This window comes from Meles meles, chromosome 4, assembly GCF_922984935.1.
Source record: "Meles meles chromosome 4, mMelMel3.1 paternal haplotype, whole genome shotgun sequence".
NCBI classification, from domain to species: domain Eukaryota; kingdom Metazoa; phylum Chordata; class Mammalia; order Carnivora; family Mustelidae; genus Meles; species Meles meles.
The window spans coordinates 32,081,362-32,104,393 of record NC_060069.1 but is presented as its reverse complement, the minus strand read 5'-3'; the positions used below and the strand labels follow the sequence as shown (position 1 = coordinate 32,104,393).

The 23,032-nt window shown below is 48.4% G+C and overlaps 1 protein-coding gene across 1 annotated transcript in view; it reads left to right on the top strand.

The window, feature by feature from the left end:
- Positions 1-23,032, top strand: part of ITGA9 (integrin subunit alpha 9) — a 344,297-nt gene that overhangs the window by 298,916 nt on the left and 22,349 nt on the right. Inside the window, exons 24-26 of the mRNA XM_046001922.1 lie at positions 7,694-7,819; positions 10,063-10,182; positions 13,727-13,828. Coding sequence (XP_045857878.1) covers positions 7,694-7,819; positions 10,063-10,182; positions 13,727-13,828 — 348 coding nt within the window. The remainder of the gene's footprint in view (positions 1-7,693; positions 7,820-10,062; positions 10,183-13,726; positions 13,829-23,032) is intronic.

The following is a 23,032-nucleotide window of genomic DNA, read 5'->3' as shown; positions in this document are numbered from 1 at the left end:
GTGATGCAGCTAATAAATGCAACCATAGCAAGAGAACCCGTGTCCCCGGAGGACCTGCTAGAGGGCGCTTTTGAGAACGCCTTCCTTTACGTGAACTGATGCCTGCACACAAAAATGGTACGTTCAGCCTTTCAGATCCATTGGGAGACTAAAGCTAGGCATACCCACTAGGAGGAAGTACCCAGAATTGTCATTGGTTTCTCTGCCCTTATGTTAAGCAGTGCCATTGCAGGTGAAAAATCAGAGGAATTATATGGGGCCTTGGAGCAGCTACCCCTACTGTATTATTCTGGGTCTGTATGATTACAAAGACTCGAAATGACTGGTAATACCTGAAAATATTTGTTTTAGGATTTATTAGTAAAATACTATCCTCACTTCCCGTTCTTTGGCCAATGCGAAGAAACAATAGTGAATCAGAGCAATGTGATTTAACCTAAGTCATAACCTGAGGAGCTCTGTCAGACTGGAAAAGACTGTTGATCACAGTTTATATTTTGCTGAATGGAAAATATGTAGTTCTTATTTATCTTTCTGTGAGTAAACATCTTGGGCCAGCCTAATTAGCCAGTCAGTGTCATCTCTCAATCATTTTAGGAGTGTTGTTTTTATTTAAATCCTTGAAGTCCTAAAATTAATTTCACCAAAGCCTCTATGCTGAAGGTTTGGCCTCCTGTGGGAGAAGGGAGCTTATTCTCTTCTGAGACTCAGTCCCCAGATGAGGCAGTAAGTAACTGAATTAGCAAAGCAGACATTGAAAACATTCTCTGGGTTTTAGAACTCAAGGGGCGTGTGACTCTTGAGGAGCAGGTGGCAAGTCAGGGGACAGGTCGTGTTTACCCAGTTGCCATCAGCTGTGATGGGTGTAATACGATATGGAAAAGCAGCCCAAGGATGTAACAGAGAACACAGAGTCAGCGATTAACAGATAAATGCGAGTTAACATGGAACACATGTTACTCGAAAATGAGCCTGTGCCCTCTTTAATCCAAGTCAATTTAACAAACATAGTTTTTAAATCAAACTTCCCTTAAGAGCCCCATTGGTGAAGACCAACCTTCGGGGGGGGGGGGGGGCTCATTGTCACTTTGTTCCCCTGCTCATTGAATCCCCCGTTTCTCTTCTGTTGGCTCTGTACTATGTTCAAGGCAGTCCATCAATCCAGGGACATTCCAGTGACCTTTCCCATCCCTGGACCCTGGCCAGCTGGAGGATGGTCAAGGAATGGGGCTGTTGCTGGTAGAAGGAAGACGTCTATGCCTTCGCCTGCTAAACACGTACCAGTAATCGCACATGCCCCAAGTGAGAAGTGGGTCCTTCACTTGAGACGTGTTCATTGCCATCTGGGTAGCTGCCCGCCCCCCTCCACCCAATCTGAGATTTGCCTGCAAGACCCTTCTCTGTGTCCAGCCCACCTCTCCTGCCTGCCTTCTGACTGCTAGTACCCAGCATTCATTGCATACCTGAGCCATGTTGAACTCTTGGGCTCTCCCCAGGTTAAGGCTACTGTTTGAACCTCTGTGCTTCCGCAGATGCTGTTCCTCCCTGCCTGGAACTACCTTCCCCTCCTCACTTGGCTCTCTGGAAGTTCTCTTTATCTTCCAAGAGCCATGGAAAGTGCCACCGCCCCGAGTCCTGAGTGCAGGTCATGACAAGCCCACTGCTGCGGGAGGGATAAATTTGTAGACAAGAGTCATGGTGGTAGCAGGGCCACTGCTCTGAGGGTTGTGAGTGGATGGACAGTGAGATGAGGGTCCGAGTACATGGGGGACAGGGGCTGTGCAGTCAGGGCCCAGGGAAGGGGGACCAGAAAGGGCATCCGGGGAGAGCTTCAGAGGTGACACTCCTTCCACAGTCAAAATATCTAGGTACATGACTGGCTACTTACACTCTCTGGGCCTCAGTCTTCTGATCGGTAAAATAAAGGTGAAAATTAAGGAGACCAGATGCTCCAGTTTGCCGGGCATGTTCTTGATATTGGTCTCTATCTTACCAGTCTACCTAGTTCACTTCCCCACTTCATTCTCAAAAAGGCCCTGGTTTGGACAATAAATGATGCGGTTACCTTACTCATGGCTGAATTCTCTGGGCATGTGTACCAAAGAGATTCAGTGCATGTCCTAGCTCTTAGAATAGTACCAGCATGAGCTAGTATTATTCCTGTTTGTATGTGAACTCCATTCAGGAACGGGGCCTTAAGCAGCTGGAATTGGTTTCCAGGGTGATACACTTGGGGAATGAGACTCAGAAAACCGATCGAAGGACTTCTCCGTCCCTCCAGTCTTCAGGCCCAGGGACAAAGACTGCATTAGGGCTGCTTTGTTCTGGGACCCCAGGGGAGGCCTGTGTCTTTCTCTAACTCTAGGTCAGCAAACAACTCTGAGGTACCTTATGTAGGCCCCTATCCCCAGGCCACAAATGCTTTGTTTCCTCCAGACCCTGCATCAGACCACCACAGCCCAGAACATCTTTAGTTAAAGCTCTAGATGTTTCTTTGAATGGTAACACACAAAAGATGGATTCTCTTTTGTGGTATCATACCCGTGGAATCACCCCAATTCATGTTTTGAAACCTGTATTTTATGAAGCGAGGTTTTGCCAGGCCACCTAGACTGTACTGAGCACTTTGTCTTCGGATAGGCCTGGGACCTTGGTGACTTCTGACCATGAACCCTCCTGACCGAGGCTAACACAGACACCACCACCAAGTGATGTCCACATCTCCTTGGGCTCCTGACAATTTCCCAAATCACCACCATCTCTTCCTTTCTGACTTGCACAATGTTTTCTTTAGGGTCAGGACAGGAGAGTGGAGAAGACCAAAAGCCAGCAGAAAACCCTCAATAGATTCCTTGGCAGAATCCAGCCTCGACATTGTGTCCTGCATCCTCCTGTCCTTTGTGTGTATGTTTGGTGAAGTCCTTTTATTCACATTCCAATAGACACGGGCCTCTTCCGGCTCCCGGAGGTCCTGGAAGATAAGCATCCATGTCATGGGAAGCATTTGGACTCGGATAATGTGGGAAATTAATGAGAAGTGAGTAGACAGAGATGAGCAGGGGGCAACGGCCACAGAGTCCTTGGCCAGCCACGGAAACAAAGTTGTTGGACATGACCGCTGTGGCGTTTGGATTGCCTGTAATGCAAGAATAAAATAGTACTTCTCCTTGATTTTAGGCAAAGAAGGTGGTTAGAACCAAGCTGGGGGCGATCAGTCGTTGCTTATCTATGTAATGCTCTTAGAAAATGCACAGATAGTTCTCAGAGTAGGAATTAGCAGGTGAGGACGACCTTCGGGGCCACCCAGACCCCCCATCCTCATTTTACACGAGGCAGCTGGAGCCCTGGAGACCTGAACTGGCCCAGCTCTCAGGAGGCAGAGCTGTGGCTGAAGCCCAGGACAGTCAAGTGCTCGTCGAGGTCATCTGTGCTACGGGATTCCTTCACTGGGTGCTTCTTGCTGCCAACAGCCAGTCACATGACCTTGGACAGCTCCTGAAACTCGGGGGTTCTGGTTCCTTATCTGTCAGTTGAGGCCAAGGAACTGCGTGATCTGCAGGCTGCCTCCCAGAAACTGCATTCCAGGATGCTCTGTTCCCCTTCCAACCCAAGACAGCAGGGAGCAGCCTGGCCCTCCAGCCAGCAGGCACTTTCATCTCCCACGCTCTAGCCAGGGGTGGTTTTTCTGGCCGCATGGGTCAGGGCAGAGGATTCTGGGCTTCCTAGGCTTCTAGGTGAGTGCTTCCTTCCTTTGGCCCAGATGGGAACAAGAAGATATGGTTTCCCTCCACTTTTGCTGGTCCGTGACTCCTGCCCCAACCCCATCCTCAGCTTCTATACCTGAGAACCAGGAAAGTGCTTATAAACACCAGCTCTGGAGCTGGATGGTCTGCTAACTGGGAGACCTCGGGCAGTCAACTGGTCTCCTCTTGCCCTCTGTTTATCCATCTGTAGAATGGGGATAGTAACAGCCCTCATCTCCGGGGCAAGGACTGCATGTGTAAACCACTCAGAACCTGCCCACAGTAAGGGCCACACATGTGTGGGGTGTTATCACAACTATTGCATTATTTCCTATCCAACATAGAAAAATCCTTCCCTTCCATGGCCTGGCCAGACTCAGAGCTGCTCAGTTCTAGCTGAGGGAAAGTCTGCAGCAGGATAAACAGGTTCAGAACCAGACCCACGCAGCACCAAGCAATCTTCGGTCTCCCTTTGAAAGAGGACCTCCGTGAAACCTCGCAGAAAAATGTCATTGCCCTGCCCACACCCCCGAATGAAGTGATTCCTGCATAACCACAGTCAGGAGCACAACTGGCTGAGAATCTCATTCACTCATTCACCACAGACTCAGTCTCCACTTCCCTTCTCCAGATTCCACTGGGGCAGATCAAATGTCACAGGAGATCACATCACATCACTGTCGGCCCCATTCACTGGCCCCCGAGACTCCAGGGGAAAAAGGCAAGGGAAGCTCTGAGCCACATCTCTGCTCCACCGGGCACACAGTGGGACTTTGGCCGCTGCTCACCCCCTTGCTTTCTCCATCCCAGCTTCCTGCCCATCCGTGTGGGGGTCTTCACAGCGCCAGCCTCCTCACACCCCAGGTTAGCGAAACCAGCTGAGCCAGGGCTCCGTTCCACACTTCCTCTCCCAGCGTAGAGATCCGAAGCACCAATTTGCAGAGCCAGGAGGAACTCTGCCCCCACCCCTGATTTTAATTAAAGACGAATGCATCCGGCAAGACTCAGAGATTCTGTTTCTCCAAACCCAGACCAATGTGTTTGTGTGGTCAGGCCCAGTCTTCTCAACAAGAGAGAACGCGCCCACCCCAAGTCTGCCGAAGGACCATTTATCCAGTGGCCTTTCAGCAAATGTCCACCCCAGAGGACAAACAGGGAAAGTGGAGGATGGTTCAGAGCGAAACATGATTGAAATCAAGAACATGAGCACAACACATTCAAGTTCTCAAATGCCCGATGCCGAAATGTTTTCCATCCACGATGTGCCCTATGTGCCTAGAGAGAGGGTAACCCTCAAATAATACAATCCCCCACTTCCCTGATGAGGTACACTTAACACTTTTTTGGCTGAATTAGTAGGAGTGAGAGGTGTGGTTGTCTTGGAGGTAGGGGATGGGAATGGACTGGCAAGAGGCCAGAGGGAACTTTCTGGAGTGAATGACAGATTCTGTACCTTCACTGGGGTGGTGGTGACATGGGTAATTTAATTTGTCACATTTCGTCAGACTGCACCCTTAAGATCTGTGCGTGTTTGTGAATGCAAATTTTACCTCCATAAATGTAGTTAGAAATATGAATTAAATAATATCTACTTATAGGCATACCTGGGTGGCTCAGTCGTTAAGCATCTGCCTTCAGCTCAGGTCATGATCCCAGGATCCTGGGATATAGTCCCATATCAGGCTTGGCGGGAAGCCAGCTTCTCCCTCTCCCCCTCCCCCTGCTTATGTTCCCTCTCTTGCTGTGTTTCTCTCTGTCAGTTAAATAAATAAATAAAATCTTTTTAAAAATCTACTTATAATATTTAACCTAACCATGCCATTGTATACTTAAAATTATATAAGAATAACATATTCATCTGTATTGCTCTTATTCACACATCTCCCAAAAAGATTTTATGCAAATGTATCTCCTTTGAGATCAGCATCTATCATGATGAAGCTAATTTTCAGTTGTTCTCCAGAGCATATCATCTTAAATTTGTCTAATTAATTTGGAATGCAGTATGTTTTAAATCCAAGATTCTTAATGAAATTCATGGCAAAACAAGTGCCATCTGCGTAACATTGCAGTGGTTTTTCTCATTGGTCTTGTGATCACCCATGATCCTCACCACATAGCGACCTGTGTTTTGCTTTCTAAAATGAGCTTTAAAATATTTATCACAGTTTGACACACTTGCACCTGAGGAATAATCCCCAAAGCTGTGTTGAATCTCATTTCCTCTTACCCATTATTTCCCTCCCATGACCTCTAAAAGCAGCCAAAACCAGCATTGATTGAGACCGTTTTGGCTGCTGTGTCTTCCCAGGTTTTGTGGTTCAAATAAAGTAATTGAGGGGCGCCTGGGTGGCTCAGTTGTTAAGTGTCTGCCTTCGACTCAGGTCATGATCCCAGAGTCCTGGGATGGAGCCCCGCATCGGGCTCCCTGCTCAGTGGGGAGCCTGCTTCTCCTCCCTCTGTCTCTGGCACCCCTCTTGCTTGTGTTTGCGTGCTCGCTCTCTCTCAAATAGATAAACACAATCTTTAAAAAAAAAAAAAAGTAATTGAGACAGTCCCAATTATAAGGTAGTCTTAAAGAATAATAACTCCTAAACTAGGAGAGATTGGTAAAGGCAACGCTCTCTTTCCTAATAATTTGAGGAAGTAGACCTTCATCTTATTTGTTGTTTTAGGTATATACAGTAAATCCTGGCATATATGTTTAGACCAAAGATAAAGTCTAGATTAATGCGGCAAACCTGGCATATGTGTTTAGACCAAAGATAAAGTCTAGATTAATGCGGCAAACCTGGAGGTCTTATTTTAGAGTTCAGTATGAAAAGATTAGCACTGTTGGCTTAAGGTAGAAGTTTCTTTATGTAAAAATTTTTAAGTTTTGCTCCCTAGCATGAGTGGGAAGCTGAAACACTCTTGAATAAATTCAAACACACTGTATTTTCCTCGAGGGCATTAAAAATAAAAGTGTTTGATTTAAACAGATGATTCTGGTTAGAAATGGGGTTATAAACACAATCCTAAATTATGAACTACTAACTACGAATTTTACCACCTGACCTGAAGTTCTGTCTAGTCCTCAGCTAAAACTGATGTGGTCTGATGAGGTGTATAAAGAAGTCTTGGTTTTTTCAACATTTCCTCAATGTAGGCATCAAAATAGTGTTGTTCTCAAAGAAACCAACATGGGAGACCATACGCTGTTGTTCGGGGTGTTTCGTTTTCCGTGTTGTTGTTCAGCACTCTTGCCATCGAAGCAAAATAAGATAACTCACCAAAAGCTCACGGGCATATAAGCTCCTGCATGGCTCCGTCGGGTGGCGGCCCAACTTTTTTTTTTTCTTTTGGTAGCCTAACCCTCATTTTAAGTGATACTAAATGTTGTTGTGCCTCTCATTGGAGCAGAGAATGGGGCCCAGAGAAGTCCTGCTAGATGCCTCTTCTCCTCTTTGGGGAGACAACTGTGGGGTTTTACAGCGCCCTGGGAGTTCCATGGAACACAGTTTGAAAACTGGCAGTGGACCGTGCATGAGGGCTTGGTCTCAGAAGACCTGGGTTCTGGGCTCTGTGATTATTGGCCAGTGAAAACCTGAGTCTCAGCTTTCTCACCCAGACAAAGAACATGAAATCTCATCTCAGAGAGTAGCTACAAAGAGGCTTATAAATGTGCTTTGGAAACTGTGAAGTACAGGGTTTGTTTTGTTCCTGGAGTCTTACTGTCTCCTAGTCACATCTCAGCTGCATGCTGTATACCGTCTCATCTCAATTAGTTAAAGGCTTTGGATTGTTTGGCCTGGTTGTTGCTACCACTCTGTCCTTCAGCTCCATGTTCTCCACTGGAGAATAGACAAGGGGGAGGAGCCAACTTTGTTATCGCCCCTAGAATAAGGGGTTCCAGCCTCGTGATTCATTCTTGGGGCAGAACACTCTGACAGATTTCTTTTCACTTTCAGGTGAGCCAAGAGAAGGGAAACTGCTCTTTCCAGAAAAACCCAACCCCCTGCATCATCCCTCAAGAGCAAGAAAATATCTTCCATACAATATTTGCCTTTTTCACCAAGTCTGGAAGAAAAGTCTTGGTAAGAATTTGCTTACTAGTTGGGTTAACATGGGTGGTCTCACTAGGAAGGCAAGTCTGAGATGAGAGGCCAGTTTTCTCTTTGGCATTTATTATTTCCCAAATCTGGTTTTAATCAATTGGCGTATAAAGTCACAAGGACTGTGGTCAACTCCCATTTTTCAGCCTGAGGTTTCAATCAAAGTGTTAAATTTACATTTCAAATTCCACTGCCTGGCAAAGGGAAAACCTTTGCAACCCACCAAGCACAAAGTAAAACATTTCCCCAGCTAGTATGAGTCTAATCAAGAGTGATGGTTCTCCTACAAGCACTGTGGAAAACTCTCGGCAGGATCTGCTGAAATTAAACATCTCTGTACCCTGCGACCCAGCCATTCCACTCCCAGGTGTATCCCCAAGAGAAATGGGTATTTATGTCCCCCAAAACATGTGGACGAGAATGTTTACAGTAATCTTCCTATAGTTAAAATCTGGGAACAGTCCGGTCGCCATCAACAGGGGAACTGTTAGACCGTTGTGGTGTAACTACACCCAGGAATATTACAGAATAACGAACAGTACTACCACACATGGCAGCAAGAATGGATCTCACAGACATAATAATGCCTGAAAAAAGTTGGAGCCAAAGCACACACACGAAGTTCAGAGACAGCAAGATTAGCAGTGGTTTTGGAGGTTGGAATAGTGGTTAATCTTGAAGGGCTGTCAACAGGCAGGGGCATGAGGGGAACTGCTTAAGTACCGGAAGCGTTCTACATCTTGATCTGGGTATAAACATGTAAAATGTATCAAGATGGACCCTTAAGATTTATTCTGTCTACTATATGTAATTTACATGTCCACTGTTTTCAAGTGAGGGTTTTGAAGTTGGAATTGTACACTTCCCCAAAGCTTCCTATTCCCCCATGTATCTTCAGCTCCTTATTTCAGGCTGGGCGCATCTCCCTCACATTGTTTTTTTTTTTTTTTTTTTTTTCCTGAAAAAGAAAGTAGGACTGTTTGCCACTTGGGATATGGGGGTATGGGCTGCCTGGGTGGCTCAGTCGGTTAAACAGCTGCCTTAGGCTCAGGTCATAATCCCAGGGTCCTGGAATCAAGCTTTATAGCAGGCTCCGGGACAGACCAAGAGCCTGCTTCTACCTCTCCCTCTGCCTACTGCTCTGGCTACTTGTGCTCGCTAAACATCTCTGTCAAACAAATAAATAAAATCTTTAAAAAAAATATATATATATGGGGGGTGCCTGGGTGGCTCAGTGGGTTAAAGCCTCTGCCTTCAGCTCAGGTCATGATCCCAGGGTCCTGGGATCGAGCCCCGAATCGGGCTCTCTGCTCAGCAGGGAGCCTGCTTCCTCCTCTCTCTCTTTGCCTCTCTGCCTACTTGAGATCTCTGTCTGTCAAATAAATAAAATCTTTAAAAAAAAAAAAAGAATATGGGGTGGTTTTTTGGTTTTGAGGGTTTTTCTTGGTTTTGTTTTTTGTTCTTACTTACCTAGTGCTGATGATACAACTATTTTTAAAAGCCCTTAGAATTGTTAGGTACACTGATATTTAGTGGTTTGACAGACACAACTCTGTATCTGACTGACAGTCTTACCCCACCCTTGAAACGTCATAAACATATGTATATGCGTTTTGGATCCTACCTTACAGAAGAGAAGAATTCCTCTTCTGTAACTTTAATTTGGAATTGAGGCTTCTATTGGTGACTCACATATTTTCTTGGTCAAACCTGTGCTTTTCTTTACTCATGTGTTTCATGAATCCTATGACTTCTCAGCCCTCTCATTTGCTCTACCTGAAAAAGGAGCACGAACGTATATTTGCCACCGCACAGGCAAAAATTACATAATGTAGGAAACACATCTTTGTTCAGAACTCATAAGAAAAATGCTGTTGGAGTATGTAAATGTTTATTTTTTAAATGTTTATTTTTAAAGTGTTTATTTTTTAAAACAATTCTTTCTTCCTTGTGAAATCCAGATTTGGGGTAGGGTAAACCAATGAGTGACTTTTTCCCATTTGCTTGACAAAAGTTAGGTTCTGGTGCTTTGTGGACAGGAAACCCCTCTATTGCCCTCTGGTGGCAAGAAGGAATGATTGCACCTTCCTATGGAATTCCTCTGCCTGGTATCCTCTTAGTGACCAGGATAGAACCTCTTGGAGCCCTCTACTTCATAAAGCGCTGTGCATTTGTCTTTGTTTTTAATACCATTTGACAGACAGTTCTCTGACTTTTCTTCTCAGGACTGTGAAAAACAAGGAATTTCTTGCCTAACAATGCACTGTAACCTTAGTGCGCTTGCTAAAGAAGAAAGTCGTACTATAGACATTTACATGCTGCTGAACACAGAAATACTGAAAAAGGTAATACCTGGGGCACTGCACCCTTTGGGTTCATTTAGAAGCATCGGAGTGGGTTTTCTCAGAACTCTGCCTTCTTTTAAAACTTTTCTGGCAAGTTCCATTGGTAGTTTGCTGCTGGAGGATGCTGGGGGTGGCGGGTACCAGGTTTGCTGTTCCAAGGGTGCTTTGAGGACCTGCAGTATCAGTGTCACTTGGGAACTTATTAGAAATGAAGAATTTTTAAGAAAAAAAAAAAGGAAGGTAGAAAGAAAAGAAAGGCAGAATCTTGGGCTCTATGACCCAGACTTACTAAATCAGCATCTTCATTTTCATAAGCCCCGCAAGTGTTTTGTGTGTACATTTACGTTTCTCAGACGTTAGCTTGCATCAGAATTATCTGGAGACCTTGTTAAAATGCACATTCAAGTTTGACTTTCTGTATTTCTGACAAGCTCCCAAGTGATGCCAGTACCGCTGCTCTCATTCTAAATCAGGGGTTGACAGACCTTTTCTGTAAAAGGCCAGTAGTAAATATTTCAGGCTTTACGGGCCATACGGTCTCTTGCCACAGCCCAGCTCTGCCACTGTATGGTGAAAGCCGCCACAGGCGATACTCAATGGGTGTGTTCCATAATAGGCTGTGTTCCAATAAAACTTTATTTACAAAAATATGCAAAGGGCCAGATTTGACACTTGGGTGGTAGTTTGGCAGTCCTTCGTTTGGATGACACCTTATTTCAGAGAAGCCCAACTTTTGAATTTCAGGTGACTTTGCTAGTATGAGTTTATCATATCAAAAGTGGCTCATTTACAAATACCTCAGTCAGTGAATTGGTGGTTCTTTAAAAAACGTCAGACATATTCACTGGTTTATTTTAACAGAAGAGCTGCTGAGTATGAAAGGCCACATCCAACGAGACGCTTTAAAAATAATCACTTGGGAAGATAAAATAAAATATGCCTGTTAGCCACAGAGATTCTATTCATTTTCCTCTGGAAGAACTTAATGTGTTCAGTGTAAACCTGAATGAATATCTTTAGAAAAGTCATTCCAATGTTAGTTTTTAAGGTAGGCGTGGCAGCAGCGAGCTGACCTGAGAAATGCGAGGCCGGAGGGATGCAAGCTGCTCTGCCCACTGACCATCTGTAGCTGGCCCAGCCCGCACCCACCCAGGCAGAGCTCTGCCCGGTTCCCTTCTCTTTGGTTTCTTTTGCAGGGAAATCAGTTTGGGAGGCTTTGGGCTCTCATAGCAGTGATTCCCTGTTGTGCTTCTCCTTTTAAAAAGGACAGTGTTGGGGAGGACCCAGCAGGAGCCAGAGCCCCAGTAGCCATCCTGAGATTCCAAGAAGGGGGTTTTGAAGCCCCACATCACAGGAAGTGCCTTCCCGGCAGGGGTCCTCAGGACCCTGTATACTTACCTGCCCTTGACCAGTAGCCCTGGTGACAGTTTTATTCCCCACGCCACAGTCATCACTGTCGCCAGAGTCCTGATGATGGCACCGAGGGCAGGAAGCCACTCTCAGTCCTCTTTTACCCTTAACCTAGATGTCAGCTGCTTGCACTCCAGTCATCTGTCCTTAATTTAATCACAAGGCCTAAGGCCCTTCTCGCATCCGGCTCTGCAGCCTCTGTGTCTTTCTTCCACCACCAATCCATGGGGATCCTTTGCCCGGGGGCATGCCCCTCTGACTGCTGTTCCCAAGGGCCATCCATCCCAGTCTGCACCCCAAGAAACAGCTGCAGGATGTCCTCTGTAACTGTGAGAGGCTCCTTCTCCCTGAAAGCGCCCTTTCTGCAGAAACCAGAAATTCCAGGTGCAAAAGAAAGACGAAAAGGAGGCTGACTGGGAACCAGATGGGACCCCAGCTGCTCCCAGAGCTTGAGATGCAGAAAGTCTGTCCCCTGAAGCCAACCACGGCCTCCCTTGGGGAGTGAGCAGTAGCGGCCCGGAGCCCTCTGGCCTTCCTGAGGGTATGGAGCTGCTCCAGGCTTGTGGTTTGCCTGGGCCTACCGTCCTGTTTATTTTCCTTTGACCTCAAGGTCCGGCCCCAGACCAAGGAATTTGAGGTCTTATTGTTTGGATCTTAACAGGTTTTCATTTGAAATGTGGGGTCTGACTTTGTAAATTAGCAGAGGATTCCGATTTCTCTGAAAGTGTTCTCAGCCTTTAGCTCTGACGATTGCCATCATCGTCATCGTTATTGTTGTAAGACCATCCAAGATGTGACGACGATCCAAGGTTGCCAACACAGTATATCCCGACGCACAAAGCCACAAATCTGCGAAACTGTTAATTGGTAAAAGCTTATCTGCCTACAAAATTATTTACTGCTTAATGAGGGCTCAGCGGCGCAGTCCGTTTGAGCGACAAGCTTCCCAGAAGGATTCAAAATCGGTGTTATTGCCGTTTTTTAAAAAGAGCAATAATCAGTGCATAATTCCCAGGTAAAGGACACAGAGTGGCGGCCCCAGGTGTCCTTCGAGAAAGGCCTTTGTGGTTTCTTCGGCAGAGAGGAGCAGAGGGCTCCCTCAGAGTGTTTTCTAGAAGAGGGTCCTCCACTTTCATTTTCAGAGGGTAGGTTTTACCAGAAGAGGGGCAGAGCCGCATCTGACGGGTACCTCCCTGGGTGGCAGGCAGGCTGAGGAGATGTAGGTGGGTATGCCTGTGACACCTTGCCGCAGAGCCCCCGCCGCCCCCACGGGTGAGCTGCCTGCAGTCTGTTTCCACACCAGAAGTTTCCACCCAGCGTCGTGCAGCACCGACCGTCTACACCAGGGGCTCAAAGTCCTGACCCTTCCCAAAGCCACAGTTTTGCCCTGTCCTTTTCCAACTTCCTCCTCCCTCACTGCCTGGGAGCCATTTTCTCATTATCTGGATCCGAGCCCCCACCAAGGCCGGGGACTACCTCTGGCTGGCGGGCTCTTCCCGAGTGTTAGAGGACCCCACACCCACCCCAGTGTCCTCGCTCTTCGGGCCATCGCCTGATTGATAAGCCAGATGTGCCCTTTCTCATCCCTCCATCCCGTACCCTCTCTCCGCGTTCAGTGGTGTGGACCCCCAGGCAGCCTCATATAAGGGCAGAGAAAGAGTTAAAAAGTAACTCATGTGAAGGGTTTGAGGGTTGTGGTCAGAGCAGGAAGATGCTTGAGAAATAGAAATCAGATGCCTTCTATGGAATGCCAGGCCTGGATTTGTCGCAGACAATTAAACAGCTTTATTTATTTTCTGCTCTTTGTGAATATGTCAGTATCAATATCCAGATATCTGGCTCTTACCACTTGGAAACCGCAGCACAAAGCTCGCATGTATCGATGATCGGCAAAACTTCAGTTTTTCAGCATCCACCATGGCATGAGAGAATTCGAGAAAGCTCTGGAAAGCTCTGCTTCACATAGGTCCCAGGGATAGGGGAGGTGTCTAGTTCAGTGATAACATTTTGTCTGGCCCACGTGGAATCTTGGAATTTAGTTCTACCTGCTACCTTAAGGCCCAGACATTGTCACTAAAAAAAAAAAAGAAGAAAAAGTAAAATCTGTCCCTGAGTTCTGTTGCTTCTTCCACAGGACAGCTCATCTGTCATCCAGTTTATGACCCGCGCCAAGGTCAAGGTGGACCCTGCCCTGAGGGTGGTGGAGATAGCCAATGGGAACCCAGAAGAGATGATGGTGAGTCAGCCACGCCTAGAATCTGAGTGGTGTGGTGCTGGAGTTCGGGGTAAAGATGGTCTCTGGGCCAAGATGTCAGCTTTGTGGTAGACCCAAGACCAGGCCTGCCTTGGCCTCCGGGTCCGCATGGAGAACTTCTGTGGTCTGCTCTTGGATAGCCTTGCTCCTCACAGTGCCACCATTATGTGAAAGCTCCCCGCTATGGCTGGCCAGAGGAAAAATAGTCTGGAAGCACCCTTGACAGGGTTTGGATTTCCACTCTGAAAGCCAAGACTATTTTTATCTTTCTCAGACCTTTCCCTGAAATCTCTTCTGCCTCCCCAATCGCATTGCTCCATGGATAAACACTGGATGTTTTAAAAACAAGTTGTTTGAATAACTTTAAGGAGGTCGCATTCAAATTTCCAAGCCCTAGAACTTTCTTTCATTCTCTACGCCATGGTCCTCTGTAAAGTACCTTTCGGAGGCAGGCCTCAGAGACACCGGAGGGCGCAGCCGCCGGGAGGCTTGGACGTGGGGGTGTGGGAGAGGCTGGAGGAGAAGTGTGGCCTTGGGATTTTACTGCCCTTTACTGATTTACAGGGGTGGGGATGGGAGGCCCATCCCTGACACCCTCACTGAGATGCTAGCAGAGAGAAAGGGGATACAGCGCCTGTGAATGGTTCTTGCCACTAAGCTAGTGCCAGTGATGCTGCCTCTGGGTACCCCTTCCCTGGAAATCACCTTCTCTCGGGGGACTCTTGGAAGAGTCCATGTTGCTGTGACAAATTTACCAATGTGATAATTACATAGAGATTATATACCTACAAAGACAACCTGGTTAACTTATTTCCCGTCGACAATGGAAACACCATGCGTCTAAAAGTTAGGATGGGGAGCAGACCGAAGCCCGCTCTTATGAGGCCCTAAAAAAAATAAGTCCCTGGGGACCACCACGATACCTCAGTCCCACTGCTGTGCGTGGTGAGCAAGAGATGAGCATTGGCTGGTCCAGCATGAATGTGGATCTGTGAGGTGGGTAGGGGTGTGAGAGCCACACCGGGACCTGGCTCGGTGCGGGGAAGGACCGTCAGATGCAGAGCTTGACTCCTCTGTTCCCACTGAGGAACTGGCCAGCCACTCATTTTAATAACAGAAACCGAACGGGATGCCGAGGAAAGGCACTGGCATCTCTCACCCTTGAGGGTGAGTTTTGCTGGCAGGTCAGATATTCGGAGCTGGCTTTGGCCTTTCCCTCCCTGCCTTTTGGCCATTGCACTGCTAATTCGGACCCTCACCTGGGAAGTGAAGGAGAATGTGATTCATCGCTCATGGTCATCGCTCTGGTTAAAAAGACTTCTAGGGGCGCCTGGGTGGCTCAGTGGTTTAAGCTACTGCCTTCAGCTCAGGTCATGATCTCAGGGTCCTGGGATCGAGTCCCGCATCGGGCTCTCTGCTTGGCGGGGAGCCTGCTTCCTCCTCTCTCTCTCTCTCTCTCTCTGCCTGCCTCTCTCCCTACTTGTGATCTCTATCTGTCAAATAAATAAATAAAAATCTTAAAAAAAAAAAAAAATAAAAAATAAAAAGACTTCTAGAATGCAATCCATGCCCAATGGGGAGGTTTAGAACATTTGGGTAGACCGCAGTGTTCCCAATCAAGAGCTAGTGGATGTAATTTAGCAGGTTTTCTACAGGTGGAATTCCTTGTGTAGATGAAAAAAAAAAAAAAAAAAAAATCACCGGGCACATTGCCTTGGCTGAGAACACGGAGCTGTGGGATCCAGGAAGACATTGCTTAACATCCCATTGTCAGCTTCTGAGTCATCTGTACGCCCCCAAAATACCACTTCCATTAATTACTGTTCCACTTTGAGCACTGTGGTGATATTTCCATTATCAAGAATTCTTTGGAAGAAGCTCTCATTTCCACTGATTTTTCTTTAGCACTCAGCCGTCAGAATCCTACAATGTACCCTTATCCCTCCTTTCCGCGACTTTGCCTTTTCAACCCATGAGCTAAGATGAAGATGAAGATACAATCTGTTCTCAACTTTCCTGGCATGGGGAAAAAAATCTTTTCTGAGAGGAAGGTTTGCTTTTTTAGAACAAACACGTTCTTCCCTGCGTGAGTCTTCTGAATGCCTGGCTTTCTGTCAGCTGTCTATTTGAGGGGAAATTTCCATGGAGGATAGCCACTAACTTTGAACCAGGCAAAATTTCACAAGATTGTAGAATAGGTACCACATTTTGAGGGCCTTGGAAGGAACAGGAAGTGTGCAGAGCAGGGTGTGGGCAAGAAAAAGAAACGACCCTATCTGTAACCTCCGAATGTGTCCACGGTGGTCAGTTTCATCAACAGAAACACCCCCTGATTTCCTGGGACCCTCGGGATCTTTTGGTTTTTTGCTATGGTCTGAGTAGTGCTTGACAAAAGCATTTAGGTGAAAAACTAGAAATACATAATAGATTCTTAAAGCGTCTGCCGTGATATTAATAAATAGGTCTGGGAGTACTTTTCCGGGTCAGGTGTTAGCATTTGTCCAAGACCAACCCCACCAAGTGCCCCTGGTTGTGTGCAGATTCACACGTGAGAGTTCAGGCGAGACCGGTGGGGTGGCATTCCGTACTGCTTTCCAGGTGCCAAGAATATGCTGAATTTCCTTTTCTTATTCAACCCAACCCAACTTTTCAGGGAGAGTTGGCATTGACCAGGGCTAAAACTCCCCCAGGGCCAACCAAAAATCTAGAGAATCAGCTTTGCCACTGCGAGCCACCCTCCCCAGCTCCCTTCTCAGACTGGATGAGAAGCTTGTAGGAATTACATAGCAAACCTATTTTCTTGGTATTTTCAAGTAGCAGAAAATATGATACATACATAAATCCCCAAGTGAATACGTCATTGCCAGGTGGGTTGGGTACGGGGCTGAGATCTTAGGAGCCAGCAGGAGGGACTGGTGCTGTCTCATTTCGGCAGAATTGGAATAGGTTCAAAGGCTATCTGGTAGCTCTCAGCATCGCTGGGAAGGCTGGAGAACCGGACTGGGGACAGGAGAGGAGTCGAGACACTTGAGGCGCCAGGAGCCCCAGGCTCAGTCCGGCCGCAGGAAGAGCCTGATGTAGTGCCCTGGACACAGCTGTCCCTACCTGGCATCTCTGGGCCTCTTGCTCTGAGTCAGGCAGGAGCCTCTCGCTAGCTGAGGTTCGGTCCCTATCTCAGGGAGACCACACCCCAGGGAAAGCAGATCATGGGCACTTGGGCCTCAGCATTGCCCTGAGACTGACACAGAGTAGGATTCCCCAGCACTGGAAGGGGGGTCACAACAGGACTGCTAAAAAGTGACAAATGCTTCTCTAATCCTGAGGGTCAGCATTGGACCAGCTAAGCCCTTGGCTCTTCCTAGAGCGCCTATCGGAGCCAGAGTCCTTGTTCCGTCACTCAGTCATTTAGACCACTTTGTTGGGCAAGCGCTGCACCCTTAGTGAGAAAATGAGAAAATCTTTGTCTAAAGATCATTAAGGAGTGTTTGTACTCTTTTGCCTTTTTTTTTTTTTTTTTTTTTAAGAAATGATGTGCTTGAATGAGCACCGTTTCCTTGCTTATTGAACAGGGCAAATGTTTGGGGCCCTCCATCTTCTGCCGTGGTGCATGGGGACCCTATGTCCACACTAGCATTTACCTCCCTCGTGCAGCCCGCTGCCATCAGCATCCCTTCTGCAGACGGGAAGATGGGTCAGAATTTTGGCAAGTGCCCAGAGATTCCCTCGTGCCTCCACCTCCCCATCCCGGGTTAGAACCACTAAGCTTCTTTCTCTTGTGTATGAAGGGCCTCTTACACTCGGGAAGAAGAAATGACTTGCCCAAGACCTCACAGTGACTGAGCCAAGAACAGTGCCCAGGACCCTTGACTCCCAGCCAGGAATACCAGGAATACCCCTCCCCACTGCAGCCCGTCAGTCCCACAGGAAGGCGCTGAGCCTGCAGGGGTGAAAGGGCCTGGATGAATGCAAAGTATCCAGGAGGGAAAGGAAATCACTGATTTGTTTTAAAGTATCTCTGTTAAAACCACCCAGGTGGCCTTGGAGTCTGGCCAGGGCCTTCAGACTGGACCTGACTGTCCTCACCCCAGAGAGGGCTTTCTGCTCTCGGTCTAATCAGACCCAGAATGAAGCCTCAGGACTGCAGCCGTGTGCTTTCACTTCTAAGGAAAGCTGCCCTGTTAAGCACTCATTGATGAGCACAGCAATTTTCTCCAAAGCCATTTCAGTTCAATTCTCAGGCTTGGCCCCTTCGAGAAGTCATCCTCTGTGGAAATGGAGCACTGAATCTCCCCCTCGGGAGTGAGAAGAACCCAGATTCAAATCCATCTCCTTCACACCCTAGCTGTGTGACGCTGGGTGTCAGGTTGGCTCTGCAAGCCTCCGTTTTCCCACCCACAAGACGGGAAAGCTGCTTTCTACTTGCTAAGACTTGTGCCTTCGTTCTGCGCCCTATCATTGCTCCCCAGCCAAAGATGTAAGCCAGGGCATCTCAATCAGAGAGGCATCACCTAACGTGGTGAACAGAGGTGACTCCAAAAAATGCCACTTACAGTCCTTTCGTTATGCTGCTTCCCGATACAAGCCTTGAACCTCAAATTACATTGTGATGTAGGAGGCAGAAGAGAGTCATTGGAAGATCACCACCAGGCCCATTGCATACCCTCATCCAAAGGTGGTCCTCCCCCTCACCCCACACCCCCACAAGCGAGAATTCACTTGTAAGCATAAGGAATTGAGTCGTATCCCAGCCAGAACATGAGTCCTACTTCCTACTAGTCACCATTTGCGTATTTACTTGATGAATACTTATTGCGGGCTTGCTAAGAGCCAGGTGCTGTAGTAGGCACCGGGGTTCAGTAGGGAACCAAGTAAACACGGATGCCCAGAGCTGACTGAGAGGACAACAGTTGGTAAACAGGGAAGCAAAGAGGATTTCATTTCAAACTGGGGTTAGTTCTATGGGACTCACCTGCCTTCTGTTAAAGGGGGTCAGAGAATCTTTCTCCAAGGATGTTGAGACCTAGAACTCGAGAAGGAATTTGCTGGCCAGGGATGGAGAGAAGCGCCCCAGTTTGCCTGAAGACCCGAACAGCCCGCCAGGTTCACGACTCAGAGACCAGTGTGGCAAGAGCCCAGGGAACAGCACAGATATCCGTGGGGGGAGCATATAGGCATGGCCACACCATGTCACGCCAGGGGGTGGTAGCAAAGGGAAGCCACCAAGAGCTCCTGTTTGATGTAGGGAATGGCATGACCAGGAGACAGCTGACCCTTGAACAATGCAGGGGTCAGGTGCACCAACCCCTGTGGCAGTCAGAAATCCACACATAAACCGTTGTCTCTCCAAAAGCATAATGACTGATAGCCCACTACTGACCGGAAGCCCTACTGACAACGTGAACAGTCCGTTAACATGCATTCGGTATGTTACCTGCATTATGTGCTATATTCGCACAATAAAGTCGGCTGGAGGAAAGAAAACGTTACTAAGAAACTCATAAGGGAGAGAAAATACATTTACAGCACTGCGCTGTATTTATCAAGAAAAAAATCTGCATGAAAGTGACCTGCACAGTTCAAACCTGTGTGATTCAAGGGTCAGCTGTATGGCCTTTAAAAATCACGGGCTGGGCGCCTGGGTGGCTCAGTGGGTTAAAGCCTCTGCCTTCAGCTCAGGTCATGATCTCGGGGTCCTGGGATCGAACCGCGCATTGGGCTCTCTGCACGGCAGGGAGCCTGCTTCCGCCCCCGCCCCCTCGCCTGCCTCTCTGCCTACTTGTGATCTCTGTCTGTCAAATAAATAAATAAAATTTAAAAAAAAATCACGGGCCACCATGGTGTTGGCAGATCATAAGACGGAAAGGTGGACCTAAGAAGGCTAGTTGGAAGCTTGTGACAGTTACCTGGCAAGAGGTGATGGTGACAGAGGAGATGGGAGTGGGCAGGTAGAGTTTGTCAGTGAAGAAGTAGCAATTTGTGCAGGGAGAGCCTGTAGGGAGAGCCTGTCCGAAAGGGCTGGGAGGGATCAAACGACATCTCGATGCGAAACTCCTTGCCGGTGCGTCCATATGGGGGGCTCAGCTCATAGAGGCTCTCACTGCAGAAGGAGAGGGCCAAGGACAGGATGAACCGCATGAAGACTCAGCCTCTCCTTCCCCCAAATCCTCAAGAGTCTCAGTCAGTTCATCCTAATCCAGTGATGTCTGGTTTTTGTCATGACTGTCGTCATCGTTGTTATTTTTGTAAACAACATGAACCCACTCCTGAATTGAATATGCTCTGGTTGAATTAGGGCTGGGGGACCTCAAGTTCCCCCAGTTTTTTATCTCCATTTCCTTTTTTTTTTTTTTTAGGATTTCATTTATTTACTTGAGAAAGAGAGAAAGATTGAGCACAAGCAGAGGGGAGGGGTGAAGGGAGAGGAGAAGCAGACTCCCCGCTGAGCAGGGAGCCTGATGAAGGACGCAGGCTCGAGCCGAGCACCCTGGGATCATGACCTGAGCCAAAGGCAGAAGCTTAACCAACGGAGCCACCCAGGTGTCCCCTTATTTCCATTTCCCTTGGTGGCCTCTGTATCCCTAGACTCTAGAGAGTTCTGTGTGAAAGGTTATATTTTAGCACAGGGGTGCTGTCCAGTCCATCCAGTTCTTTCACTAGACATGAGTTGAACCCCCAATAAGTGTGAACAAGAAAGATTTTTACTCTCCAGACTTCCACAGCACGCATGTACACATGCGCACACACAGCCGTGCGTGCAGAACGGAGTGGTTACGTGCTGAGAGCGCCTTGCTGAAGAGGGGAGGCCGGGCTGCGCGGAAGGAGGCATGACCCTGAACAAGCCCTGAAGGAGTTTTCTAAGGGCCGGGGAGAAAGGACAGGCATGCCACAGGAAGTCGTGTGGGTCCTAGGCTAGACTCTCAAGAGGTGAACGTGAGACAAGTGTGTGAGCCCAGGAAAGGACTGAGAAGACAGGATAGGGAAGACAAAGGGGAAGAGGAAGGATGAGACTTCAGGGGACCCTAGCCTCGGCCTGATGCTATGGGGGACTCTGGAATACACGGACCACCCCAGAGTGTGTCCGCCTTGAAGCGAGGGAGCTGGGTTTTCAAACCTGCTTGTCACTGGCTGAGGGCTGTCCCAGGAAGAAGCTCAAGGTCCTTTGCCCTCTCCCAGCGTAACCTAGGGAAAGTGGCTTCGAAATCATGGCATCCATTGGAACGTCCCACTGTGCTTAATGACTTCGTTGTTTTAGATCTGTACGTGTATGTTCAGTTCCTATGGTGTGCTGGCGTTCTGAACTGGGTATCATTACTCTCTTCTCCTACTGGGGAAACTGAGGCTCCAGGAGGTGAAAAGGCCATTCAAGTTTGAGGTGCCACAGCTTGTCAGTCTAAGAGCCAAGACTGGCTGCTGGGTCAGCCTGTTTGCAAGTCCTGAGTCTTCCTTAATCCCGTGCCCCTCTACCTGGACCGTCCTGTGGCCTTGCGCCCACACGCAATGAGAACACCATTCCCAGCAGGTGGTAGGGGTCACAGTCATGGGTGGTCCCTTGTCTCCGGTGGCCTGAGAAGCACCATGTGCAGACCTCAGGGTCTTGATTTTGGAGCTCTTCCTTTTGTGGTCGGCCCTCACCAGATGCATGGCTTCTCTTCAGAATAGCCCGGAGGTCAACAAGCTGTCTGCTCCCCCTCCCTTTAAAGAGCAGTCATGAGGATTATCCGCCGGAATGGATATACAACCTCTCAGCGCAGGGTGTGGAACTCAGTAAGTTCCCAACAAATGTGCCCCATTACTAAAGGAAATTAGCACTAGCCCATCTCATTGCCCCCGCGCCTCCAAACAGAGCGAGGCTCCTCTGAACCCCGGCACCTGGCGGCCTCAGCGGCTCTGGCATCTTGCATGTCCTGGCGTAGGCATACAGCCTCAGTCTCTCCAGATGTGCGGTTTATTTTCTGCTCCTGGACGTTGTCTCCCTCCGTGTCCCTGCTCCCCTGAGCCGCGCACTTCCCAAAGGCTGTGTTCTGAGAGCAGTTTAAGACGTGGTTTGCCGGGAACATTTCTTCCAGCCCCCACAGCCGTCTCTCCGTCCTCCCTCCTCCGCACCCTCACTGGCGATTAGATGTAATCGGAAGCAGGTGGAAATGTCATTTCGTTGTCCCAGATGTTCTTCCCCGTCCACGTTTTCTTGTACTCGAATTCCTTTTCTGTGAGACGGGTGTGGGGTGGACTGCAGAGAGCATCTGGCCGCTGCAACTGACCTTCAGCCGACCTGGGTCTGAGGTTGAACCTCCTCTGGGGAGTCTCAGCACTGGAAACCCTGGTCCAGCAGAGGCCTGGGCCGGGTGCTCCCCACTGTGGTCGTGTCCTCAGGCCTTCCAGAGACCTGAGCATCGCTGGCTATGACATGAGGCCCGTTTGCAGTGGTGGGAACGTAAAAGTTTCCAGAAACACAGAAGGGAATCGAGCACCCTGGTTCTGGCAGTCGGCTCCCAGTGGTCCCCTGACACCAGCTTGTCAGCCTCGGGTACCTCAGACTTTACAGCGGCAGGCAGGACACCCTGTATCTGGGCCGGCTGTGGTCCCAGCCTGGTGTCTGTCCTCCTCAAAGCCTCTGTGGAGACAAACACTCAGCCTCCTCCTTCTCCTCTGTATTCTTGGTTAACACCTAGCACATAAACCCTCTGGCTTCAGTCCGCAGCCGGCCGTGCCATCACCCATCCCTTCACTGCTCAGAACTTCTGTCTCTCAGCCTCCTGCCAGCCTCCACTGCCTGCCTCTCCCTCATCCTCAGTATCTTTCCCTTTCTCCTCCCCTCCTTTCCTACCGGAAGCATTCACTTCCCAGCGCCACTTTTCCTGCAACCCTGCTCCCCGGGCTGTTTGTTCCTTGAACCCCTCCCCCACCGTGGGACATTCTCCCTTCTAATCTACAGTTGTTCCTCGGCTAAGTGCTCCTGGCACACCGCAGACCATGTCCTTCACCCCTGGTCAGAACCCTGCATCATAATCCCATTCCTCTTAACATAAGGCGTATGATTCTTAACACAGCCTCCAGCCCTTCCTAGCTCTCTAGCTGTATCTTGAACATCTTCCTTTGGCTTCTTGTCCATTCTGCTTGTCCCAAACCCACAGTCTTCTGGCCCTGTCCCACCCCTGCCACGGGGGTTTTGCACACACTCTCCTTCTC